General features: G+C 43.7%; 1 protein-coding gene across 1 annotated transcript in view; it reads left to right on the top strand.

Moving 5' to 3' along the window:
• SORCS3 (sortilin related VPS10 domain containing receptor 3) overlaps positions 1-26,575 on the top strand; it is a 550,689-nt gene that overhangs the window by 484,435 nt on the left and 39,679 nt on the right. Inside the window, exons 16-18 of the mRNA XM_075842847.1 lie at positions 4,625-4,755; positions 7,838-7,951; positions 10,548-10,719. Coding sequence (XP_075698962.1) covers positions 4,625-4,755; positions 7,838-7,951; positions 10,548-10,719 — 417 coding nt within the window. The remainder of the gene's footprint in view (positions 1-4,624; positions 4,756-7,837; positions 7,952-10,547; positions 10,720-26,575) is intronic.

The raw sequence follows: 26,575 nt of genomic DNA, 5'->3' as shown, positions 1-26,575 counted from the left end.
GACTTCTACTTCTGCATAGCACTGTCCCTGGTGCCATGCAATACTACACTTCCCCTGTAGTGGCCTCTGCAGGGAGAAATGCAAGGCCAGCTGCCTCCATGCCGATCACTGGGTTGGCTTTACTTCAATAAGGGGCTGTCATAATGTAATATCTCCCTTAAGTCAGCAAAGGGTTTGCAACAATGTATCATTGTAGGCAATTCTCTATGAGCTAAACACAGCAGCAAACATCACCCTCCCGTCATGAACTCTCAGCTGAAACCTCTGAACTACACTGATACATTGTAACAAACCCTGATCTATGTGAACAGGACTAGGTCAGGTTTTCAGCTTCTCAAAGTTTACAATCCATGTCTTCATTCACGGATAACAAGCAGAGATCTTCAAAATGAGGGATTGAAGCACTAAATATGTAAGAAAGTTGCAGAAAATATTTTCTACACAAAATTCTAGAATTGCTATATTTGTAAAATATGTATTAAGTCTGCACTCCGTCCAACATTTCCCGGTGGTTTTATCCTCTTCGGAAAATATGCGGTTGTAGATTTTCTTCCGTTGACTTGTGTGTGGCTCGTAGGATTAAAAGCTCGCCGTCTCCTGTCTGTAACCTAAACAAGAAGCGAGCGGCTCCATAATTATCCCTCAATTAAAAGAAGCGTAGGTGTTCTCCCTGAAGGAAGTTCGTTTATCTGTGTTGTATTGATTACGCCCACTTTCTTCTCTCGCAGAAATGTTATTACAGCCGCAGAGGATTAAGATAGTAAAATATTCATTTAACCTTTCATGAACGGATGCGCAATATGTAACGGCAAACAAAAATCTGGTTTCTCGTCACACGCTTCCTTCCCACTAAAAGCTTAAAGGAGCCTCCAGGTCTGGAAATGTTTCCTATTGGTTTCTAGTGAGATAACAGGATTTTGGAAAAATAACTATTTATTAAATATATATATATGTTTTATTTGCCGGGGAGGGGGTGAAGGTCTGTACGATTTCTGTCCTGAATTAAAAACAGCCTTCATATTCCATAATTAAAGGGCCACTTAAAGGAGTTTATCTCTTGAAGACAACTCCTGTTCCTATTAGGGCATATAGATGTAGGGGAAGGTGGATTTCTAAATTGGGACCCCTTCTATAAGCCAAAGGCGGCTTTCTCGATGATCATCGGGGGTTAGACAGGCTGGATTTGCTGCAATCAGCTGATCGCTGTGCCAGTGCTTTCATTCAAAATCAGGATGCCTTCATGTATTGTAATGTCGGGGTAAGGAGACAGACAGGTGAGCCCTAATCTACCCGCCACTCAGTCCCTGCCTACTTGCGTGGCCCGTAACTAGGCGACGGCGTACAACTGGGCGACGGTCCTTACGCTCAATAAGTGCATGACAGACAAACAGACAAGGGTATACAGAAGCAAGGGAAATGGGGCAGTTGCCCACGGCAACACCGTGAGCAACAAGAGTAGTGAACGAGCCGAGTCAAACCAGGAGTGTACGAGGTACCAAACGCAGAGCAGGAGAGTAGTCAGTAAAGCCAGGGTCAATATGGAGCAGAGGTCAATAGTACAAGCAGGAACAGCAGAGCCAGGAAACAAGACAGAATCACTGGCAAAGACAAGAAGCAAATGAAGGTATACATAAACCGAGGGCGGGAGCTATAACCGTCTGGCCAGGCTGTGATAGGTTCTCCCACTCCTGAGCCTTCCAGCCTGAGTGGTAGCAGATCGAGTCACTCTATCAGACCTAAGAGCAGGTGCAGACTGATTAACCACGGGCGTCGACACAGAAGCTGTGTCAGGCAAATCCTTTACATGTATACTTGCCAACTTTTGGGGAGGGACAACAGGGAAATTTAGAAAAGCGCTGGATCATCTGGCACTTGCAGTGCGCTATTGTGCTATGCAGAGTTTTTACATTATACCCAGCCCCCTCAGTCAGGTAGAGGATCTGTTTGGTGACAAAAATCTTTATTTTAATAGACTGCAGAGGGGAATTCTCACCCATTATCTCTACTGATCAAATCATAATAAGGCAACCTTTATAAGTGTGATCATCCAGGGGTCAGAAAAAATGTAGACAGAGTAGGCATCTGCCTAGGGTTCAGTAAAAACTAATGGAGAGAAGGGGCGTAATCTCTAATAACCAAACTATTTATCAGAGAACGTTCTCGCAGTTATCACCACATTGCGTGCAGATTATTTCCCCTTTGCACCCATGAGAGAAACAATGTAGGAACCCTCTGTCAGTAGCAACAAATCAAATCCACTTTTAAAGGTTAAAGTGTCAGAAGGGAGGGGATATATTGTTTTTTTTATTATTTTATTCAATATTTTCTTAGCACTCAGAGAGAGAACCTATGAGACCTGCATCCCCCACCTTCTCACATAGAAAGCATGTGAGTCCTGATTCCCCTGCCCACTCAGAGAGAGAGCCTGTGAGTCATGCTTCTCCCACCCCCCTCATAGAGAGAGCCTGTGAGTCCTATTTCCCCCACCCACTCAGAGAGAGAGCCTGTGAGTCCTGCTTCCCCAACCTACTCATAAAGAGCCTGTGAGTCCTGATTCCCCCACCCACTCAGAGAGAGCCTGTGAGTCTTGTGTCTCCCGTCCCCTCATAGAGGGAGCCTGTGAGTCCTGCTTCCCCCACTCACTCATAGAGAGCCTGTGAGTCCTGATTCCCCCACCCACTCATAGAGAGAGCCTGTGAGTCCTGATTCCCTTGCACACTCATAAAGAGAGCCTGTGAGTCCTCCTTCTCCCACCCCCTTATAGAGAGAGCCTGTGTTTCCTGCTTCCATCGCCCACTCAAAGAGCCTGTGAGTCCTGCTTCTCCTGCCCACTCATAGAGAGAGCCTGTGAGTTCTGCTTTCCCCACTCACTCATAGAGAGCCTGTGAGTCCTGCTTCCACCGTCCGCTTATAGAGAGAGCCTGTGAGTCCTTCTTTCTTCGTTCACTCATAGAGAGAGCCTGTGAGTCCTTCTTTCTTTGTCCACACACAGTGATTGACAGCTCACCCAGTATACACAATCATAAAGAAAGCTGGTGAGTCCTGATTTGCATGTCCACTAATAGAAAAAGTCTGTGAGTCCTACTGGTTGACAGCTCTACCTGTATACAAACTTATACAAGAAAAGCTGTCAAACCCAGAGGGGAGCAGGACTCACATACTTTCTCTATAAGTGGACCCAGGGGGCAGGACTCACAGGCTTTTTCTACAAGTGGGTCGGGGAAGCAGGATTTACAGGCATTCCCTATGAGTGAGCAGAGGAAGCAGGGCTCCCAGGTTTTGTTATGAATGGGTTGGGGCAGCAGGACCCCCAGGCTTTCTTTGAGATTGTATACAGTGAGATCTTTTGATCATTTCATGTGAGCTCAGGTAACAGGACTCACAGGGTTTCTCTATGAGTGGGTGGGGGAGCAGGACTAAAAAGCTTTCTCTATGAGTGGGCAGGAGAAGCAGAGCTCACATGCTTTTTCTGAGTGTTTATACAGTGAGATCACTGTGTGGGCGGAGAAAGCAGGACTCACAGGCTTTTTTATGAATGGGTCGGGCAGCAGGACTCACAGGCTTTCACTATGAGGTTGCGGGTGAAGCAGAACTCACAGGCTTTCTCTATGAGGTTGCAGGTGAAGCAGGACTCACAGGCTCTCTCTATGAGGTTGCGGGTGAAGCAGGACTCACAGGCTTTCTCTATGAGGTTGCGGGTGAAGCAGGACTCACAGGCTTTCTCTATGAGGTTTCGGGTGAAGCAGGACTCACAGGCTTTCTCTATGAGGTTGCGGGTGAAGAAGGACTCACAGGCTTTCTCTGAGGTTGCGGGTGAAGCAGGACTCACAGGCATTCTCTATGCGGTTGCGGGTGAAGCAGGACCCACAGGCTTAATCTATGAGGGTGCGGGTGAAGCAGGACTCACAGGCTTTCTCTATGTCTGGGCAGTAGTTAAACATCTTCTTTTAAAAATAAAAAATAAAATACTGAATCAAACCAAAGAAGCCTACATACGCCCAGATCAGCATTTCCTGCTTTATCCTATGCGGCTCTTAATAGAATAACACAGGAGACTGTTAAGACCATAATGCCTTAATGCTATTATTTTACAAGAATTGCATCCCTACATCAAAACATTTTCGATAGAAATATAATTTAATTCCGAAGGACAAGGGTTGGGCCAGGGGGTGCATTTTAATATCTTATCCTTGGGTGTCAAAACCTCCACATCATCACCCCATCACTATGTCTTGCACTATTCTACAATATGTGACCCTTCAGCCTTCTGAGCTACTAGAGACGGCTCCTTATCACGAACTATGTCCCTAAAGGGCATTTGAAGAAGAGTTTGCCGAAATAGAAATGCAAAAGCTCCATTACAAAATTGAGGGGTGTCCGGTATGGATTTCATTTGCTTCATATGTAAGCAGATAATTTAGGATACATTACTTGTTTTTCCCGCTTCAGCACAGGTAACTCCTGAGTGGGGGGCTCCCTCCTCGTTCCGGCCATTGTGTAACCCCGACAACAATTTAACAGAATGTACTATATATATTAGGGAGTGTGAGCGCTCAATGTATTGACACTTCATAACACTATTGTGGCTCCCGTTTAATGTTTTGATCTCAACATTTTTTTTAAGAGGGATTTCTGTGTGATGGGGGAGAGGAAAACCTACCGAAAGAGGAGACCGGGATCCAAGTGTCTGCTGGGAAAAGACTATCTCGGGACAATCACGGAGCCTTGCCTGTGCTCACATTGGGATTTTGAGTGGTAGGTAATTTGACTTCACATGTATCTCACACCCCCTACTTGTTCAGTGTCTGCACAGAGCTCACTTTGCTAAGGTGCAGTGTAGGTAATGTTGGGTTTACACCGAGCACTGTAGTGTAGTAGTATGATATGGAAAGAACACCCACAGGGCTCTTCAACTGACTACATTTGTAAGTTAATCTTTGAGGGGTGTGTCTGTCATCACAGTGCTGTCAGATTCCAAATAGTAGCCAGGAGAATTTTAATGAAACCGAATTACTCAGCATTTTATGTAGATTTAGGCTCTCGTCACACTAGTCATGACATTTATAACGGAGCCATCACAGCTATACGAACCGACAAAACCCATTGACTTTTACAGGCTTAGACTCTGTTCACATTAGTGTTACCAGGGTATGGCCATGGAGGTTTTGCTATATTTTTTTATGGCAAGAATAGCACTGTAGACTGTTACTTTTCTTTTATTGAAAGCCTGAGTCGTGCGTTCTCTTAACCAGGTGCTGCCACCCAGTGTCCACCTTGGAGCCTGTATCTGGTTTACACCTCCCCTCCGAAGGGAGGCCGGGTTGGGGGGGGGGGGAATTGAACCAACAGGCCACACATTTTCTCCTAGACCTTAGAAGGGTCCCAAAAGTGCGCCACATCCAAGAATCCTGTGACAAACGTGACAAAAACACAGTGAAAAACAAAATGAAATAAGTGGATGTGCGCTGTGATACAGCCTGGACATCCGCCAGGTATAAACAATTCCTCATCTCCCAGCCAAAAGGCCGGGAGAAAAAAGGTGTTGTGCTCAGATAGTGTGAAAGACGAGTGCGTGCAAATGTGCCATCACTCAGTGGCACCCCAGGGTCAGGGTGAGTTAGGGCACCCCAGGGTCGCCAGTCCTGGGGCACATAGCTACTTGGGCTTCCAAACTACCAATGACCTTGATCCGGCGGTTGCCTGGTCACCTACAATTGGTACATTGAAACCAAATGCGTACAACACAGCAATGACTGTTGTGGTTCTCTGCCCTCACCTCGGCGTTCTGTCATCCCCCAACGATGGCGGCTCTACCACCGAAGATACTATAATAGGAAAATGTGCAAATCAGCGGGCTGCCTAAAGCTCACTGCTTATTTTCATTCTCTTCATTCGTTGCCCTTTAAGACCATGAAGTTGCAGGAATATCGACTGGGGAGCGCTGTTCAGTTTAATATACGTTTAAGAGTCGCTAATGAACATGAGTTCATCCTTAAGGGGAGACACAAATGTTGTTTTTAATTTTGTGAAATATGAATGTGACTCTTTCATTCTGTAAAGTAGAGTTAGTGAAGAGTTTTTAATCACTGTGTCGCCCGCAGGCACGTTTTAAGAAAGCGTTAGCAAATATTTAAATCAATGTAAAGACTAGAAAATAACTTGGTATTGTCCGCAGCCTGACGGGTCTCACAAAACCTCACGCTTTGTTGATCGCCAGTAAAATATGAGAATGGATGAAGAATGGAGTAAAAATGATATAAGTTCACACACCCTAATGGGATATGGACCTTAGACACTATATGGGCAAAAGATTATAGCCACCTCTAATAGTTAATGGGTTTGGCCATTTCAATGACAACTTTTTGAGTATAATCATACTTAGTTATGCAACCTCTATTCTACTGATGGATACCACCTACGGTCATCTCAAGAAATGTTCCTCAGGAGCAAGGGCGTACATACCATATAGGCAAACCATGCAGCTACTATGAGGCCATTGGGGGTAGGGGCCCTATCCAGTGCTGGTTGTTCCTGACTTCTCTGCTACTAAGTCCAAGAACTTGTAAGGGACTCCAGGGAAACTGCATTATTCCTAACCGAGGGGTCAACGGTCAAGTAAATGGGTGAAGGGGTAAACAAATATCAAGTAAAAAATATACAAGAAAAATTGGTCCGCTCATCACTCATTCGAAGTAAAGACGCCACATTCCATGATTATTCGGTGCACGGGCAAGAGAGCTACGTCGGGAGTAGGTAGAAATCCAAGGAAAAAAGTTAGAGGTCCAGCACATGATATGATGTGAAAAAATACAAAACTGTTTAAGTCAAAATTAAAGCAAGAAATTAAAAAATCCCTGGAGAGAACGCCTATGTGTTTCGAACTTTTCAGTTCTTAGTCATAGCTGATTAATGATTAAGAACTGAAAAGTTTGAAACGCGTAGGCGTTCTCTCCAGGGATTTTTTTGATTTTCTGTGCTGGACCTCTAACTTTTTTCCGTAAACAAATACCAGGCCTTTCTGTACTGGGTGGAAAAACACGATGCCATAATTGTGGCCCCTTTTGATGTTTGCTATGGGGACCCATCTGTTCTATGTACCCCACTGCTCAAGAGCTTCTTTCATTGGGTTTGCATGGTTGACCAGTTGGACACAAGTCTGGGATTGTCATGCACAATGCCAAGAGTGGCACACGTCATGGGATATTTTTTAGAGTGAATTATATTTCACCCTCTGGCAGAACGTAGGTTCAGGTGATGCCAGGAGAATAGTTGGTGTTGAATGATATATTTGCTGGATGGGTGATAATGGTCGGGGTCTGTTCTTCCTCATAATTTGGGCCACCTGCCCAATGAAGGAAAAACGTTGTGCTCCGGCATAAATTATCATATCGTTATCTGGAGTAAAACCTTTCGGGGCTCATCATGACACTACCTTGGTTTTGGCTATGAAGCTGAAGATGAATCTGTTTTTTATCACAGAAATGCAATATAATGTGGAATTTCACAAGACCAGAAGCAGAAGACTGAACAAAAAGAACTAATAAGTTAATACCTCTGATTAAAATATTATATGATATAAGACTTTTTTGTATTATGATTTGTTTTTAGGCTTTTTCCTGAGGTTCTCTGTTCTACAAGTTGGTTTTATGTAATTATCTATGGCCATCTCATAATCCAGAAGATCTGATGATCCGGAACCGTTTAGCAGATAGGGCTGTTCAAATTCAAGAATATATTTTCTGGATATTATGGCTGATATGCAAATGTACATGTATTTTGTGAGGAGAAAATATATTTTAGTCATCTGTAATAACTCTATATATATATATTTTTTTAGTGACTATGGCTATGAGAGACAAGGAAAGAACCAATGCACTCCAGCTTTTTGGTTTAACCCATCATCCATCTCAAAGGACTGTAGTCAGGGGCAGAGCTTTCTCAGGAGCAGTGGGTAAGATTTCTTACTGGAGGCTCCACATTTTCTATAAATCTGCTAAAGAACATCCAGTATTGTTACATTACTGTATATAATTTATTACTGCTTTTTTACTTTTTTTAAAGATATATTTACTGTAGATTTATGCATTGTAAAAAAAAACCATGGAAACCATCAGCAATCACACATTATTATTTACAAAAAGTTGAGTCAATGTGTACATACATTATATTACTTATACTGTACTGATCCTAAATTTATATCCTGTATTATACTCCAGAGCTGCACTCACTATTCTGCTGGTGGAGTCACTGTGTACATACATTATATTACTTATACTGTACTGATCCTAAATTTATATCCTGTATTATACTCCAGAGCTGCACTCTCTATTCTGCTGGTGGAGTCACTGTGTACATACATTACATTACTTATCCTGTGCTGATCCTGAGTAAGGCTGACTTCACACGTCGCGGATCTGACGCAGTTTTTCAGTGCAGATTTTACATTTTGCAATTCAAAAGGGGGAGATCTGCGTCAAGACCGCAACAAAATCTGCGACAAAACCGCAACGTGTGAATTTACATTCTGTATTATACTCCAGAGTTGCACTCACTATTCTGCTGATGGAGTCACTGTGTACATACATTACATTACTTATCCTGTACTGATCCTCAGTTACATCCTGCATTATTCTCCAGAGCTGCACTCACTATTCTGCTGGTGGAGTCACTGTGTACATACATTACATTACTTATTTCATTCTGTACTGATCCTGAGTTACATCCTGTATTATACTCCAGAGCTTCACTCACTATTCTGCTGGTGGAGTCACTGTGTACATACATTACATTACATATCCTGTACTGATCCTGAGTTACATCCTGTATTATACTCCAGAGCTGCACTCACTATTCTGCTGGTGGAGTTACTGTGTACATACATTGCATTACTTATCCTGTACTGATCCTATGTTACATCCTGTATTATACTCCAGAGCTGCACTCACTATTCTGCTGGTGGAGTCACTTTGTACATGCATTACATTACTTCTCCTGTACTGATACTGAGTTACATCCTGTATTATACTCCAGAGCTGCACTCACTATTCTGCTGGTGGTGTCACTGTGTACATACATTACATTACTTATCCTGTACTGTTCCTGAGTTACATCCTGTATTATACTCCAGAGCTGCACTCACTATTCTGCTGGTGGAGTCACTGTGTACATACATTACATTACTTATCCTGTACTGATACTGAGTTACATCCTGTATTATACTCCAGAGCTGCACTCACTATTCTGCTGGTGGAGTCACTGTGTACATACATTACATTACTTATCCTGTACTGATACTGAGTTACATCCTGTATTATACTCCAGAGCTGCACTCACTATTCTGCTGGTGGAGTCACTGTGTACATACATTACATTACTTATCCTGTACTGATACTGAGTTACATCCTGTATTATACTCCAGAGCTGCACTCACTATTCTGCTGGTGGAGTCACTGTGTACATACATTACATTACTTATCCTGTACTGATCCTGAGTTACATCCTGTATTATACTCCAGAGCTGCACTCACTATTCTGCTGGTGGAGTCACTGTGTACATACATTACATTACTTGTCCTGTACTGATCCTGAGTTACATCCTGTATTATACTCCAGAGCTGGTCTCACTATTCTTTATCATCAGAGTTTGTTCTGGTTATTTGCATCCTAGAATTGGTTGTCTTTACACCAGACAATGTACAGTTATCAGATGTAGGTGAAACTAAGAAACTACCACCTTCCATCATAAGATCTCAGTTAAGCAATGTGGGCTTTGTCTGACAACATGATTACTTAGGCCTCATGCACACGACCGTAGTGTTTTTCTGGTCCGCAAATTCCAGGACCGTGTTCCGTGAAATGTCATCCGCAGTTCATCCGTATGTCCTCCGCAGTTCATCCGTATGTAATCCGCAAAATGCGGATGAAAAATAAAAAGCCTAGGTAAAACATGATGACGACAGAACTCATTCCCGGTCGTCGCCTAGCAACACTTCCGCAAATCCGCAAAACTGCGGATGACACACGGCGGTGTATCCGCAATTTCCACGGGCCCATTGACTTCTATTGGCATGTCCGCACCGCATTTGCGGCCCATAATAGGACATGTCCGTAGTTTCTGCGGCACGGATGTGCGGACATGCGGAGAGCCGTGAAAACACGGATAGTGTGTATGGGCCCATAGAAATGAATGGGTCCGCAATTTACCCGTGGATTTGCGGTTGAATTGCGGACGCAAAAACACGGTCGTGTGCATGAGGCCTTAGTGTTTCAAATAACAACCAGTAGAATGGTGAATGCTGCTCTGGAGTATAATACGGTCTGAAATTAAAAGTTATGTAGATTAATTCTATATGTAAACTGTAAAATGGATATACCCTGTAATATATTAGATGAGATAGAATATTTGATCAGTTATTACCAGCCGCTCTACGTACTTTTCTATATGACATCAGAGGCAGATACTTATATAGAATATTATACAGTGTGTGTGGTTCTCAGGTTGTTTTATAATATCAGACTAATGTGATATTTCTGTTGGGATTTTACAGATATCGCAGAATTGTGTCCAATAACTGCACCGATGGTTTACGAGAGCAGTACTCCGCCAAGCCGCAGGAGTGCTACGGGAAAGCTCCACAAGGATTGCAGCTGACCACTAGTGATGGCAAACTGGGGGTGCAGAGCGGGCAGAATGTCACCTTCCTGGTGCATCTGGAGGAGGTACGATCATGGCGCTTCTGATATCACAGGTTTTATGGCATTTACAAGCGCGACCTTTTACAGCAGTTTAGGCTTCGTTCACACATACAGAATAGCCACTCTTGCCAATGGGGTCTGTATTTATTTAGGGGTCTGGTGTCTATTTAATTAGGGGTCTGGTCTTTGGTCTGTATTTATTTAGGGGTCTGGTCTGGGGTCTGTATTTATTTAGGGGTCTGGTCTGGGGTCTGTATTTATTTAGGGGTCTGGTCTGGGGTCTGTATTTATTTAGGGGTCTGGTCTGGGGTCTGTATTTTTTTTAGGGGTCTGGTGTCTGTATTTATGTAGGGGGTCTGGTCTGGTCTGTTTTCATTTAGGAATTTGGTCTGGGGTCTGTATTTATTTAGGGGTCTACTCTGGGGTTTGTATTTATTTATGGGGTCTGGTGTCTGTATTTATTTAGGGGGTCTGGTCTGGGGGTCTGTATTTATTTAGGGGTCTGGTGTCTGTATTTATTTAGGGGGTCTGGTCTGGGGGTCTGTATTTATTTAGGGGTCTGGTGTCTGTATTTATTTAGGGGTCTGGTCTTAAGTCTATTTTCATTTAGGAATTTGGTCTGGGGTCTGTATTTATCTAGGGGTCTGGTGTCTGTATTTATTTAGGGGTCTGGTCTGGGGTCTTTATTTACGGGTCTGGTCTCGGGTCTGTATTTATCTATGAGTCTGGTCTGGGGTCTGTTTTTTTTAAGGAGGAGTTGTCTGGGGTCTGTATGCATTTTTGTATGTAATGAAGAGGGGTAATATATACTATTTGTGATTTCAATTACTTAGGTGGGGTGTAACTAATAGTAATGGGCGGCGCATTAGAGAATGGCCCCAGCATCTGAATCCCAAATACTGGACATTTTATGCCCCATCTCTGCCTAGATAAGTCCGGCCTTTCGGCTGCCTGGACGGATGCATACAGTACTTTAGTTTGGGAGCTGTAGGTAATGTCTAAAACTACACAAATATCGCACCAAAAATGCAAGTTTGATGATTAAAGTGATTGATTAGATAAGAATCCATATAGATCTCATATAGGGGGATCGTTGCTAGGACCCCCCTATCTTTTATCCAGAGATGGAGACTCTACAGAAAACAAGTTCCGGTCATTAAGGAAAGACTCAAGCTGTGTCCAGGGAGAAAGATATATCAAAATGAAATCTTCCTGACCACTTACTGTATAAATAGGGCCGGATTATAGGGAGGGCATAAGGGGCACGGGCCCCTGGAGCCTCCACCTTCTTGGGGACCCTGGTGGCCTCTGCTACTTACAAAGTGTGGCACTACTAATGAGGGCACAATGTATATGGCAATATTTTGGGGGACACTATGCCCCTATTTTTTATAGGGGTGACCATGCATGTGGGTGGATCTCTGTTTTGAAGTCGCTGACACGACCACCTCTAAGGGCGGGTTCACACATGGCGGATTTTCACTTAAATTCCGCTGCGGACACTCCGCAGCGTTAATCCGCAGCGGAGCCGTTTCTCCATTGACTTTCACTTTAATTTCGCAGTGTTCGTTTACACGATGCGTACAATTCCGCTGCGGAGCATAGGCTGCGGAGCGGAATGTGGTGTCCGCAGCATGCTCTGTCTGTTGCGGAGCAGTGGCGGACTGGTTGCGGACTCATGGCGGAATTTCTCCATTGACTTCAATGGAGATTCTAAGTTCCGCAATGAAGTCCGCAGCTGTCATGCACATGTTATGTGTGGTGCGGAGCGTATTGGTTTTTTAACATGACATTTCTTCATTCTGGCTGGACCTATGTATTTCTAGGTCTACAGCCAGACTGAGGAAGTCAATGGGGCTCCCGTAATGACGGGAGCGTTGCTAGGAGACGTCAGTAAATAGTCACTGTCCAGGGTGCTGAAAGAGTTAAGCGATCGGCAGTAACTGTTTCTGCACCCGGGACAGTGACTACCGATCCCAATATACATGTATCTGTAAAAAAACATATAAGTTCATACTTACCGAGAACTCCCTGTGTCTGTCTCCAGTCCGGCCTCCCAGGATGACGTTTCAGTGGAAGTGACGGCTGCAGCCAATCACAGGCCAAGCACAGGCTGCAGCGGTCACATGGACTGGCGCGTCATCCAGGGAGGTCGGGCTGGATGCCGAAGGAGGGACGCGTCATCAAGACAACGGGCGGTAAGTATGAATTTCTTTTACTTTCACTAGGGAAAGTGCTGTCCCTTCTCTCTATCCTGCACTGATAGGGAGAAGGGAAGCACTTTTCCTGCAGTCCGCAGCGGCCAGTCCGCATCAATTTTCTGCACATTTTGTGCAGATCCGCAGCCGTAATCCGCAACCCGGATTAGGTGCGGCATTGATGCGGACAGTTGCGGAGGAATTCCGCCATGTGTGGTCATGCCCTAAAACTGCCATAGAATTCAGTGGAGAAGGCGACATGCATGTGCGGCCATCTCCCCTATATATGTGCTGCTCAAGGGGGTCAGGTAGGGTCCTGGTCTTAGTGGTGAAATGGAGGCCCCACCATTTTGCCCAGGGGCGTCCCCCATCTCTTTTCAGGCCCTGCTCATTAAATATAGAAAAAAAACAAAAATTGCTAATGAATGCCATGTGACCAGGACCTTAGTAACACTGCACGGTGAAATTAGCACAGTACAACTTATTTAACGCACAAAGCCACGAGCAATAATGCACAATACATGTTACTCGGCAACACTGCACAGAACATTTACTGATCATCCACAATATACAGAACATTTATCATCCACACTGCACAGAACATTTATCATCCACACTGCACAGAACATTTATCATCCACACTGCACAGAACATTTATCATCCACACTGCACAGAACATTTATCATCGACACTGCACAGAACCTTTATCATCCACACTGCACAGAACATTTACTATTCATCCACACTGCACAGAACATTTATCATCGACACTGCACAGAACATTTATCATCCACACGGCACAGAACATTTACTATTCATCCACACTGCACAGAACATTTATCATCCACACTGCACAGAACATTTATCATCGACACTGCACAGAACCTTTATCATCCACACTGCACAGAACATTTACTATTCATCCACACTGCACAGAACATTTATCATCGACACTGCACAGAACATTTATCATCCACACGGCACAGAACATTTACTATTCATCCACACTGCACAGAACATTTATCATCCACACTGTACAGAACATTTATCATCCACACTGCAGAGAACATTTATCATCCACACTGCACAGAACATTTATCATCCACACTGCACAGAACATTTATCATCCACACTGCACAGAACATTTATCATCCATACTGCACAGAACATTTATCATCCACACTGCACAGAACATTTATCATCCACACTGCACAGAACATTTATCATCCACACGGCACAGAACATTTACTTATCATCCACACTGCACAGAACCTTTATCATCCACACTGTACAGAACCTTTATCATCCACACTGTACAGAACCTTTATCATCCACACTGTACAGAACTTTTATCATCCACACTGTACAAAACCTTTATCATCCACACTGTACAGAACATTTATTGATCATCCACACTGTACAGAACATTTATCATCCACACTGTACAGTATATTTATCATCCACACTGTACAGAACCTTTATCATCCACACTGTACAGAACCTTTATCATCCACACTGTACAGAACCTTTATCATCCACACTGTACAGAACATTTATTGATCATCCACACTGTACAGAACATTTATCATCCACACTGCACAGAACATTTATCATCCACACTGCACAGAGCATTTATCATCCACACTGTACAGAACATTTATCATCCACACTGTACAGAACATTTATCATCCACACTGTACAGAACATTTATCATCCACACTGTACAGAACATTTATCATCCACACTGTACAGAACATTTATCATCCACACTGCAGAGAACATTTATCATCCACACTGCACAGAACATTTATCATCCACACTGCACAGAACATTTATCATCCATACTGTACAGAACATTTACTGATCATCCACACTGTACAGAACATTTATCATCCACACTGCACAGAACATTTATCATCCACACTGCACAGAACATTTATCATCCACACTGTACAGAACATTTATCATCCACACTCCACAGAACATTTATCATCCACACTGCACAGAACATTTATCATCCACACTGTACAGAACATTTATCATCCACACTGCACAGAACAATTATCATCCACACTGCACAGAACATTTATCATCCACACTGCACAGAACATTTCTCAACCACACTGCTCATCCATACTGCACAGAACATTTATTGATCATCCACACTGTACAGAACATTTATCATCCACACTGTACAGTATATTTATCATCCACACTGCAGAGAACATTTATCATCCACACTGCACAGAACATTTATCATCCACACGGCACAGAACATTTACTTATCATCCACACTGCACAGAACCTTTATCATCCACACTGTACAGAACCTTTATCATCCACACTGTACAGAACCTTTATCATCCACACTGTACAGAACCTTTATCATCCACACTGTACAGAACATTTATTGATCATCCACACTGTACAGAACATTTATCATCCACACTGCACAGAATCTTTATCATCCACACTGTACAGAACCTTTATCATCCACACTGTACAGAACCTTTATCATCCACACTGTACAGAACCTTTATCATCCACACTGTACAGAACATTTATTGATCATCCACATTGTACAGAACATTTATCATCCACACTGTACAGTATATTTATCATCCACACTGTACAGAACCTTTATCATCCACACTGTACAGAACCTTTATCATCCACACTGTACAGAACCTTTATCATCCACACTGTACAGAACCTTTATCATCCACACTGCACAGAACATTTATTGATCATCCACACTGTACAGAACATTTATCATCCACACTGTACAGAACATTTATCATCCACACTGTACAGAACATTTATCATCCACACTGTACAGAACATTTATCATCCACACTGCAGAGAACATTTATCATCCACACTGCAGAGAACATTTATCATCCACACTGCACAGAACATTTATCATCCACACTGTACAGAACATTTACTGATCATCCACACTGTACAGAACATTTATCATCCACACTGCACAGAACATTTATCATCCACACTGCAGAGAACATTTATCATCCACACTGCACAGAACATTTATCATCCACACTGCAGAGAACATTTATCATCCACACTGCAGAGAACATTTACTTATCATCCACACTGCACAGAACATTTATCATCCACACTGCACAGAACATTTATCATCCACACTGCAGAGAACATTTATCATCCACACTGCAGAGAACATTTACTTATCATCCACACTGCACAGAACATTTATCATCCACACTGCACAGAAAATTTATCATCCACACTGCAGAGAACATTTACTTATCATCCACACTGCACAGAACATTTATCATCCACACTGCACAGAACATTTATCATCCACACTGTACAGAACATTTATCATCCACACTGCACAGAACATTTATCATCCACACTGCACAGAACATTTATCATCCACACTGCACAGAACATTTACTTATCATCCTCACTGCACAAAACATTTACTTATCATCCACACTGCACAGCACATTTATCATCCACACTGCACAGAACATTTATCATCAACACTGTACAGAACATTTATCATCCACACTGCACAGAATATTTATCATCCACACTGTACAGAACATTTATCATCCACACTGCACAGAACATTTACTATTCATCCACACTGCACAGAACATTTATCATCCACACTGCACAGAACATTTATCATCCACACTGTACAGAACATTTATCATCCACACTGCACAGAACATTTACTTATCATCCACACTGCACAGAACATTTACTTATCATCCACACTGCACAGAACATTTACTATTCATCCACACTGCATAGAACATTTATCATCCACACTGCACAAAACATTTACTCATCATCCACACTGCACAGAACATTTATCATCCACACTGCACAGAACATTTATCATTCACACTGCACAGAATATTTACTGGTCATCCACAATATACAGAACATTTATCATCCACACTGTACAGAACATTTATCATCCACACTGCACAGAACATTTATCATCCACACTGTACAGAACATTTATCATCCACACTGCACAGAACATTTCTCATCCACACTGCACAGAACATTTCTCATCCACACTGTACAGAACATTTATCATCCACACTGCACAGAACATTTATCATCCACACTGCACAGAACATTTATCATCCACACTGCACAGAACATTTATCATCCACACTGCACAGAACATTTCTCATCCACACTGTACAGGACATTTCTCATCCACACTGCACAGAACATTTATCATCCACACTGCACAGAACATTTATCATCCACACTGCACAGAACATTTATCATCCACACTGCAGAGAACATTTATCATCCACACAGCACAGAACATTTATCATCCACACTGCACAGAACATTTATCATCCACACTGCACAGAACATTTATCATCCACACTGCACAGAACATTTATCATCCACACTGCACAGAACATTTATCATCCACACTGCACAGAACATTTATCATCCACACTGCACAGAACAATTATCATCCACACTGCACAGAACATTTATCATCCACACTCCACAGAACATTTATCATCCACACTGCACAGAACATTTATCATCCACACTGCACAGAACATTTATCATCCACACTGCACAGAACATTTATCATCCACACTGCACAGAACATTTATCATCCACACTGCACAGAACAATTATCATCCACACTGCACAGAACATTTATCATCCACACTCCACAGAACATTTATCATCCACACTGCACAGAACATTTATCATCCACACTGCACAGAACATTTATCATCCACACTGCACAGAACATTTATCATCCACACTGCACAGAACATTTATCATCCACACTGCACAGAACAATTATCATCCACACTGCACAGAACATTTATCATCCACACTGTACAGAACCGTTTCTTCTTCGCTGTATTGGGTTGTTGGCTTGGCCACAAAATACAATGGTAGATTTATCAATAGTGTAAAATGCCTAGAAAATTTAATTCTGCAAATTGTGCTAAATTTATCAAAATGATTCAGATGGAATAATAGATTTGGCACAATTTACTAGACAGGTTTTGTTCCTTGCGGATGGGAGATTTGTAATGGGGGTTTCTAATTGCATTGGTGCCCAGAAGAGATGACAAAATTTGCATACTTCCCTCTCCACCCAGATTAAACTAAATTTGCCAACTTCCTACATTTACTACATCACACATTTTTACATGGAAGGGTTTAGCGTTAGTCATAATATTACTGTAATATCCCTTCTCAAAGGGCTGTATCCCTATATACTGACCGTTTCACACTGTGCAGGGACACATCCTCCCCCTGTAGATAGTGCCACACACAGTCCCCGATGTAGATAGCGCCACATAGCCCCCCTGTAGATAGAGACACACAGATCCCTGCAGATAGCGCCACATAGACCAACTGTGGATAGTGCCACACATCACCCCCTGTAGATAGCGCCACACAGACCCCTGTAGGTAGCGCCACACAGACCCCTGTAGATAGCGCCGCACAGACCCCCTGTAGATAGTGCCGCACATACCCCCTGTAGATAGCGCCGCACAGACCCCCGTAGATAGTGCCACACAGACCCCTGTAGATAGCGCCGCACAGACCCCCCTGTAGATCGCGCCGCACAGACCCCCTGTAGATAGTGCCACACAGACCCCCTGTAGATAGCGCCACAGAGACCCCCTGTAGATAGCGCCACACAGACCCCCTGTAGATAGCGCCACACAAACCCTCCTGTAGGTAGCACCACACAGCCCTCCCCCTCTTGTATATAGTGGCACCCAGCCCCCTCCCTATTATATAGTGCCACACAGCCCCCTTCCATTGTATATAGTGCCACACAGCCCCCTTTCCTTGTATATAGTGCCACACAGCACCCTTCCCTTGTATATAGTGCCACACAGCCCCCTCCCTTGTACATAGTGCTACACAGCCCCCCTTCCTTGTATATCGTGCCACACAGCCCCCTCCCTTGTATATAGTGCCACATAGCCCCCTTGCTTATTTATAGTGGCACACAGCCCCCTCCCTTGTATATAGTGCCACACAGCCCCCTCCCTTGTATATAGTGCCACACAGCCCCCTCCCTTGAATATAGTGTCACACAACACCCTTCCCTTGTATATAGTGCCACACAGCCCCCTCCCTTGTATATAGTGCTACACAGCCCCCCTTCCTTGTATATCGTGCCACACAGCCCCCTCCCTTGTATATAGTGCCACATAGCCCCCTTGCTTATTTATAGTGGCACACAGCCCCCTCCCTTGTATATAGTGCCACACAGCCCCCTCCCTTGTATATAGTGCCACACAGCCCCCTCCCTTGAATATAGTGCCACACAACACCCTTCCCTTGTATATAGTGCCACACAGCCCCCTCCCTTGTATATAGTGCCACACAGCCCCCTCGCTTATTTATAGTGCCATACAGCCCCCCTCCTTTGTATATAGTGCCACACAGCCTCGCTTGTAGATAGTGCTACACAGCAATCCCCCCTGTATATTGCCACATAGCCAACCCACCAAAAAAATATATATTGTACTTACCTTGCCCCGTGTTGCACAATTCTCGGGGCAAGATGCATTCGCAGACCAGCGTGATGCAGTAACGTTATCACGCCGGCCTGCACAGGGAGTCTTCTCAGCATCTTATAGGCTGCAGGCCTGATGTGGCCTGCAGCCTATAGTATTCATTTGTATCTGCCCCCTCCAGTGCTAGCAAAGCCACCTGGCAAGAGGGGTCCCATGCCGCCCGGCCCATAAACGTCATGGGCCCCCTGGGATTCTTGGGCCCTGGGCGGCCACCTGAACCGCCCTTATGAGGATACGCCACTGGTGGTTAGCTCTCATTAGTATATATTATAATGATGTAATGGTGTTAATTTTATATTATTATATGTATGTGATATTATGTGCCTACTGTATCATTTTATTTGATACTTTTAGTGATCGGACCTCTATTTTGTGGTATGTTCCCCAGACTCTCTTCTTCCCTACACACAACCATTTAGTTAAAGAGGATCTGTCACTAGTTTATTAATTCCCTATCTCCTAACTAATCTAATAGGCGCTATGATGCTGATAACTACAGTGTAATTTTTTTTCAAAAACGTTTATTATTTGCAAAGTTATGAGCATTTTTCTTAATACGCTAATTTACCTATACTTGCCAAATAGGAGGTGACTCTTTCTTTTCACTCTTGGCGGTGTTATGTTTTCTGTATGACGCTGTCCAATCAGCATACAGATTCTCCCCCTTCCCTGCCCAGCAACACAGCGTGATCATATAGTATACAGCTTTCATTCACGACTAAGTTTTCAACTGTTGATACCTCCGGTTGTTCCACAGCTAGAATTCTGGTGGCATTTGAAAGATTAGAATCTCCTCTTTCATGTGCCACCAGAACCGCTGTTCTAGGTGGTCCACAGCCCGAGGTATGGCTGTTTGAAGTGACCCCCCTTCCCTCCAGCCTCAGTCTCTCACACTGTGTGAAGCAGCTTCATGCTGATAGGACAGCGTCCGAGGCTGTGAGGAAGCTCCACCTCCGGAGAATCGGTGGTGGTGACACCCACTTGTCTAGTATAGCCTCATTTGCATATTTAGAAAAAAGTTCTAAAATAATAAAAGTTTTGGGACACAATTTTCACTATTATTATCAGTGTGACAGCGCCCATTAAATTAGCTGGGAGATTGGGCGTTGCTAAACTAGTGACAGATTCTATTTAACCCCTTCCCGAAATTGACGTATCCATACGCCAAAGTCGGGTAGGGGAAATATGAAATGGGCTCACGGAGTGAACCCGCTCCATACGATGCGGGTGTCAGCTCGTTTAACTCGTTAAATGCTGCGGTCAATAGCGACCGCAGCATTTAAATCGTTAGAAAGAGGGGGCGACCCCCTCCAACAGCTTATCGCGCCCGCCCGCATCGCAATCGATGGTTGCTATGGCTGCCTGGGGGCCTAATGAAGGCCCCCAGGTCCGCCATCTTTGTGCACCTATTAAGCCGTGCCTCCGGCAGGGCTTAATAGATGCCTGTCAGAATCACGATTTACTGCAATACATTAGTATTGCAGTATATCGTGCAAGCGATCGCTGGTTGAAGTTCCCTAGGGGGACTAATAAAAAAAGTAAAAATGAGTTAAATAAAGTCTTTTTTTTGTGTAAAAAAAATATTAGAAGTTCAAAAAACCCCCCTTTTCCCATTTTCCCCGTAGAGCATAGTAAAAAAAAAAAAATACACATAACTGGTATCGCCGCGTCCGTAAAAGTCTGAACTATTACAATATATCATTATTTAACCCGCACGGTGAACGCCGTAAAAAAAAATTCTAAACGCCAATATCTCAATTTTTTGGTCACCTCATCTCCCACAAAAAATGAAATTAAAAGTGATCAAAACATCGCATGTACACCAAGATGGTATCATTAAAAACTACAGCTTATCCCGCAAAAAATAAGCCCTCAGACCACTTAATCGACGGAAAAATAAGAAAGTTATGGCTCTTGGAATTTTGCGACATTTGGCGATAAATTTTCTTTTTTACACTTAGGTTTTTACTTGTAAAAGTAGCAAAATATAGAAAAAACCCGCAGAATACAGTTAACATGTTGTTTTAATTGCACAAGGAATTCCGTAAAAATGGCGCGCAAAAAACCATGGAGGAATCGCTGTTTTTTTCAGTTTCTACCCCACAAATAATTTTTTTCCCGTTTCCTAGTACATTATATGGCAAAATAAATGGCGCTACGAAAAACGACAACTCGTCCCGCAAAAATCAAGCCTTCATGGGACTATATCGACGGAAAAATAAAGACGTTATGGCTTTTGGAACGTGGGGAGGAAAAAACGGAAATGAAAATCTGAAAAAGGGCTGCGGCGGGAAGGGGTTAAATAATAAAATTCTGTCTGCCTCCAGTCACCTCTAGAGGTCACTGCACATAAAGCTTCTACTGGACACAATAATAAATCAGTAGGCAGTGAGCTCCCCCTAGTGGCAACTTTTTCATTTAACTTAATTGGCAGGCTGGTGGGTTCCAGATATTAGAAACCCCCCATAACTTTGCCCATGAGGGAGTCGTATTTTTAATATCAGAACATAAGAATGTGTTTTGTTTCTTTCATTTCCCAATAAATTTCTGGTCTTTGTTTAAATACCTCTAAGTCCTGGACTACCCCTTTAAATGACCACTTCAACTCTGCTGCATCACCTGAGTGTTCATTGTACCTAGAATTTTTAGGCTGAGTCTGTGATTGGGAAAAGTCTGTTCATTTATTCAATTCATTCTTCCCTTCCAATTACAGAGTGGAAATTAGATTATTATTTGTAGGGATTTGTCATCTGTAGAGCACATTCAACGTGTAGGTTAATAACAGCTGCTGTTCTGCCCAAAATCAGAACATGTTTTTTTTTCTGTTGTTGGTTTTAATGTTTTAAGCATAGTTGTCCTCTCTGCAGCACAGAGTTTTTCAGGAGATGAGATTAGTTATTTTTGGGGGGGCACTGACCTGTCCACATATGAGATTATGTTAGTAAGGACAGGGCTACATGTGTCTTGATGTACGAAGAGGAATAGAGACAAGCAGTAGATTATGTATTTATAGGGTTCCCAGCAGCACAGAGCGTTTCAGAAGAGGATTATGCTGACCTTGTGATCTGTCCACACCTGTGATGATGTCAGTGAGGACAGGTCTGCATGTGACTGGGGCAATGTCTTAATGGAGGAGGAGAATGGAGACAAGTGGGAGGTCACAGACTGATCGTTACATAGTTCAAGGAGCAAGATCCCCCAGTAGCACAAAGTATTTCAGGAAGAGAGTATGCTGATCTTGTGAGGGGCAGTGGTCTGTGTATGCATATGATGCTGTTAGTGAGGACAGGGCAGGGTCATAAAATTAGGAGGAGAATGGATAAAAGATGGAGGTCACAGGCTGAGAGTTTCCTATTGACAGGAGCACAGTCCCAAGCAGCACAGAGAATTTCAGGAGAGGAGTGTGCTGATCTTGTGGAAGACAGTGACAAATCCAATAATGAAGACATTAGTAAGTATAGGACATGTGGAGGACAAGACAAGAGGGAGATCACACACACAGAGTTAAAGAGGGTGGAGCAGGGTCACAGCTACACAGAGTATTTCAGGAGATGAGCATACTGATCTTGAACCTGTCCATATATCGTTTAGCTGTGAAGAATGGACCTCCTTTCTCTCTAGTTTATGAAGCTGAGCTCGGATTAACAGATTTGATCTTGTCGTGGCTGCTGTCCTGCCGTGTCCGGCGCCCGCACTGCGGCTGCTGAATACGGATTTACACCGTGATGAATTGAAATCTCTCTCTGGACATTGAGATGAAATGATGTGATGTGCAGGTCGGACAAATAGTCGGGATTTTCTCAAATCATTTAGCTGGAAGAAGGACGACACGGCATCGGTATAATCCCTGGAAATTGATTGTTTCCATCCAAAGAAGAGGATTTCCCCGGATGATCTCTAAGAATGTTTTGTATGGAGTTCCCGTATAAAGTACGCAGCTACTGGGCAGCACAATGGCGATATATATTGCCTTCTCCGATAGACATTGGTTTATTAATTAAAAGAATGATGTCATTGGGGGAAAGATTATCCCAAAAGCAAAGTTTTCCTTTACCCGGGGGAAAGGTTGTTTGCCGCACCCATCTTTGTAAGTGGCTTATTGGCACCAAGCACCCCCTACCTATGCCCAACATTGGCATGGCCATCATCTACTAATGGTTGGTCCAATCCCAGCAGCCGAGATAATGTCACTATTGTGGTATGCGGAGGTCGGAGGGGATTTCTGAACTGCATCTTCCCCAAGTCTTGGCTTCCAGTTCTAACCTTGAGCGTTGGAGGAGAAGAATTTGGTTTTGAAGTCCTTCTGCCTCTACGTGTTGGACCCTTTAGAGACTGCCGGGGCAGTGCAGGTCGCAGGGACTGGGGAGACGTTTTTGGCAGTCGTGTGGCCCCATCATACATGTGATGGTTGCAAAGCGAGACCTCGGAGGGTTGTAGGACTTTGGTCAGTGTTGGTACAACCTATTGAGAGTCTGGGACAGTGGCCTCCTTATTTTTGTCATGGAGTCCTCTCTCTTTCTTGTATGTTCCTGCCCGGGCTTTGTGTAGAGGAGATATTGCAACGAATGCTCCTTAACAAAAATCTGTCCTGATAGCACCCGCTGCAGAAGTCTGGAAAACCCCTTTAATGCTCCTGGGCCCCAATGCGAAATCTGACACCGGGCCCCTCAACTATCACAGTATAATATATAGTGCTAATCTCACATGGGGCAAAAGGACCTATTGGGCTCCCTCAGGTTCCGGGGCACAAGTTGCGACCATGACCATTGCACCCCCTTTAGTTACACTCCAGTATAGGCTGAGCCCATTGTACTTCATATTTCTGTCAGCCGTGCCACATAGACCTCAGGTAGACGGTCAATACAATCGTATGGCAGGAGCAGATAACGGGACTCCATGGAACTGCAACAACTCAGATGGCGCAATTCGGAAGAAGTGAATGTAGACTAAAAGTTTCATGCGACAATTAAGTTTTCTTCTTCATTTCTACTAGAGTGGAACTCAAGCAGGAAGAATAGAGGGGGGGGGCAAAAACGATAGAAACACTTATTATATATTTTTTGTATTTAAAAAGATTGGAGAAGAGGGAGATATGGAGTGCGATACAATAAGAAGTGTCTGCATATCACAAGTCTTCCATATCTCCCCCTATAGAATTCTGGAGCCATTTATTTTAGGCTTCGTTCACATCTGCGTCGGGGCTCCGTTTATGGGTTGCGTCGGAGCTTTACATCAGGGGAACCCATGAACGGAATCCAAACTGAAACAAACTGAAACTTTGATTTGAATGGTGACGGATCCGGTGGAAATGGTTTCCGTTTGTCACCGTTGTGTAAGGGTTCCCTCGTTTTGACTGAATCGTGACCGTAGTCGACTGCGCTATTCATTCCGTCAATACAACGGAACCCTTAAACAACCATGTTGTAAACTTCTTGTACACATTTGATGCAAATATTACTGATTTATGTACAAGAGCTCCAGTATTATGTAGATGTACATCCCATCATGTGGTACGTTCCGCTGTTTAACCCCAGTCCATGCAACTCCACCCTAGAAAAATGACTGTACATTGGATTATCCAGAAGCATTACTTGAGTCTCCTGGGCCCCAATGCAAAATCTGCTACATAGGAGGACAGACGTACCATTAATAGTATGTGACATTTGAGGGGCCCTATTACAACGTATCTTCCTCCCCCTATAGTTATGCCCCAGGAAATACAGATTAATATTGAATCCGTAACATTTAAAGAGAACCAGGTCACCTGCCAAAAAACGATAGTTGACATCTCAGTGAGATCGCAGGCACCTCACAGACTCTGATGCTTTTTATATTTTTCTTCTAGCCCCTACCGTTCCTGAGATATTGGATAGTTCAGGTGTCCAATATGCAAATGAGAGCTTTGACGATCAAGTGGGCGGTTACTCCTTATCAAGTGACAGGTTTTACCCACCCACTTGACACTCAAAGGCCTCATTTGCATATCATGCAACAGAACTAACGGCAACAATATCTCCGCAACGGTGGGGGCTAGAAGAAAAAAACTAAAAGCGGCAGAATCTGTGCGGTGTCTGAAATCTAACTAAGATGTCAACGGCAGTTTTTGGGCAGGTGACCGCTTCCCTTTAAGCACATTTCCATATTCTCTTCTTTTTTTTTTTTACTCGTTTGAGATCCCGGGATTATATCTTGCAGTAAATAACATCAACTCCGCTCATTTTTCTTCTCTTTCTTGTTCCATTCGGACCTGGATATAAATAGATGCAGTCAGTGCAGCAATTTATCCTAGTAACCCACAGGTTACAGTATAGCCGGCATTTCTGGAACCTAATTACAAGAGTATTGTGTTTTCCTGCACTTATCGCAACCAATCTGCGCTGTCATTTCCTTTGCCATTTTGGTTCCCAATTGTCTTGTTTTTCAGCGAGTCAGGAGAAAAAGTGATAATAGAACGTGGAGAATTAAAACTAACTACATCTGCATGGTGGTGCATACAGTATTCTATGTATCTAGTATCCTGGCTATTTTTTGTTGTTTTTTTTTTTTGGGGGGGGGGGGGTGTTCTTTGCTAGGACTATATTTTTATTTAAGGCACCTACAGATGTTGCCATCTTTATCTTGAATCTTAGCACAAATACACCATGGCAAGAAACTTCAACTTGACTTTTTTCAATGGCTTCTGTTGCGCTACATCCAGTGGCTTAATTGCCGCTGTCACAACCGTAGCGGCGGCTACAGGGCCTGTGGCATGAGGGGACCCATGCCACCTGCCGACATGGCCCCCCCATGCTCGGTGGCACCGCTAGCAGCACTTATGGCTGCTACAGTGGTAGCGACGGCACTACGGGCCCCGCGCATCCCCGCCTCTTAACATTTATGGGCCCGGTGGCACGGGCCCCCTCATCCTTGTGGCGTCGCTAGCACCGGAGGGGGCACCGGTGCTAGCGACAGCCACATTCGCTTGTATCTGCGTCCTCTGGACATAGATACAACTGAATATTATAGGCTGCTGCCTCTCTGAGGGGGCGGCGGCGCCACTGAAACCAGCAATCGCCACCCCCTCTTGCACCAGTTATACCTGCGTCTATACCA

Source organism: Rhinoderma darwinii, chromosome 11, assembly GCF_050947455.1.
Source record: "Rhinoderma darwinii isolate aRhiDar2 chromosome 11, aRhiDar2.hap1, whole genome shotgun sequence".
Lineage (NCBI taxonomy): Eukaryota > Metazoa > Chordata > Amphibia > Anura > Rhinodermatidae > Rhinoderma > Rhinoderma darwinii.
The sequence above is the reverse complement of the archived record's forward strand: the minus strand, read 5'-3'. Positions and strand labels throughout refer to the sequence as shown.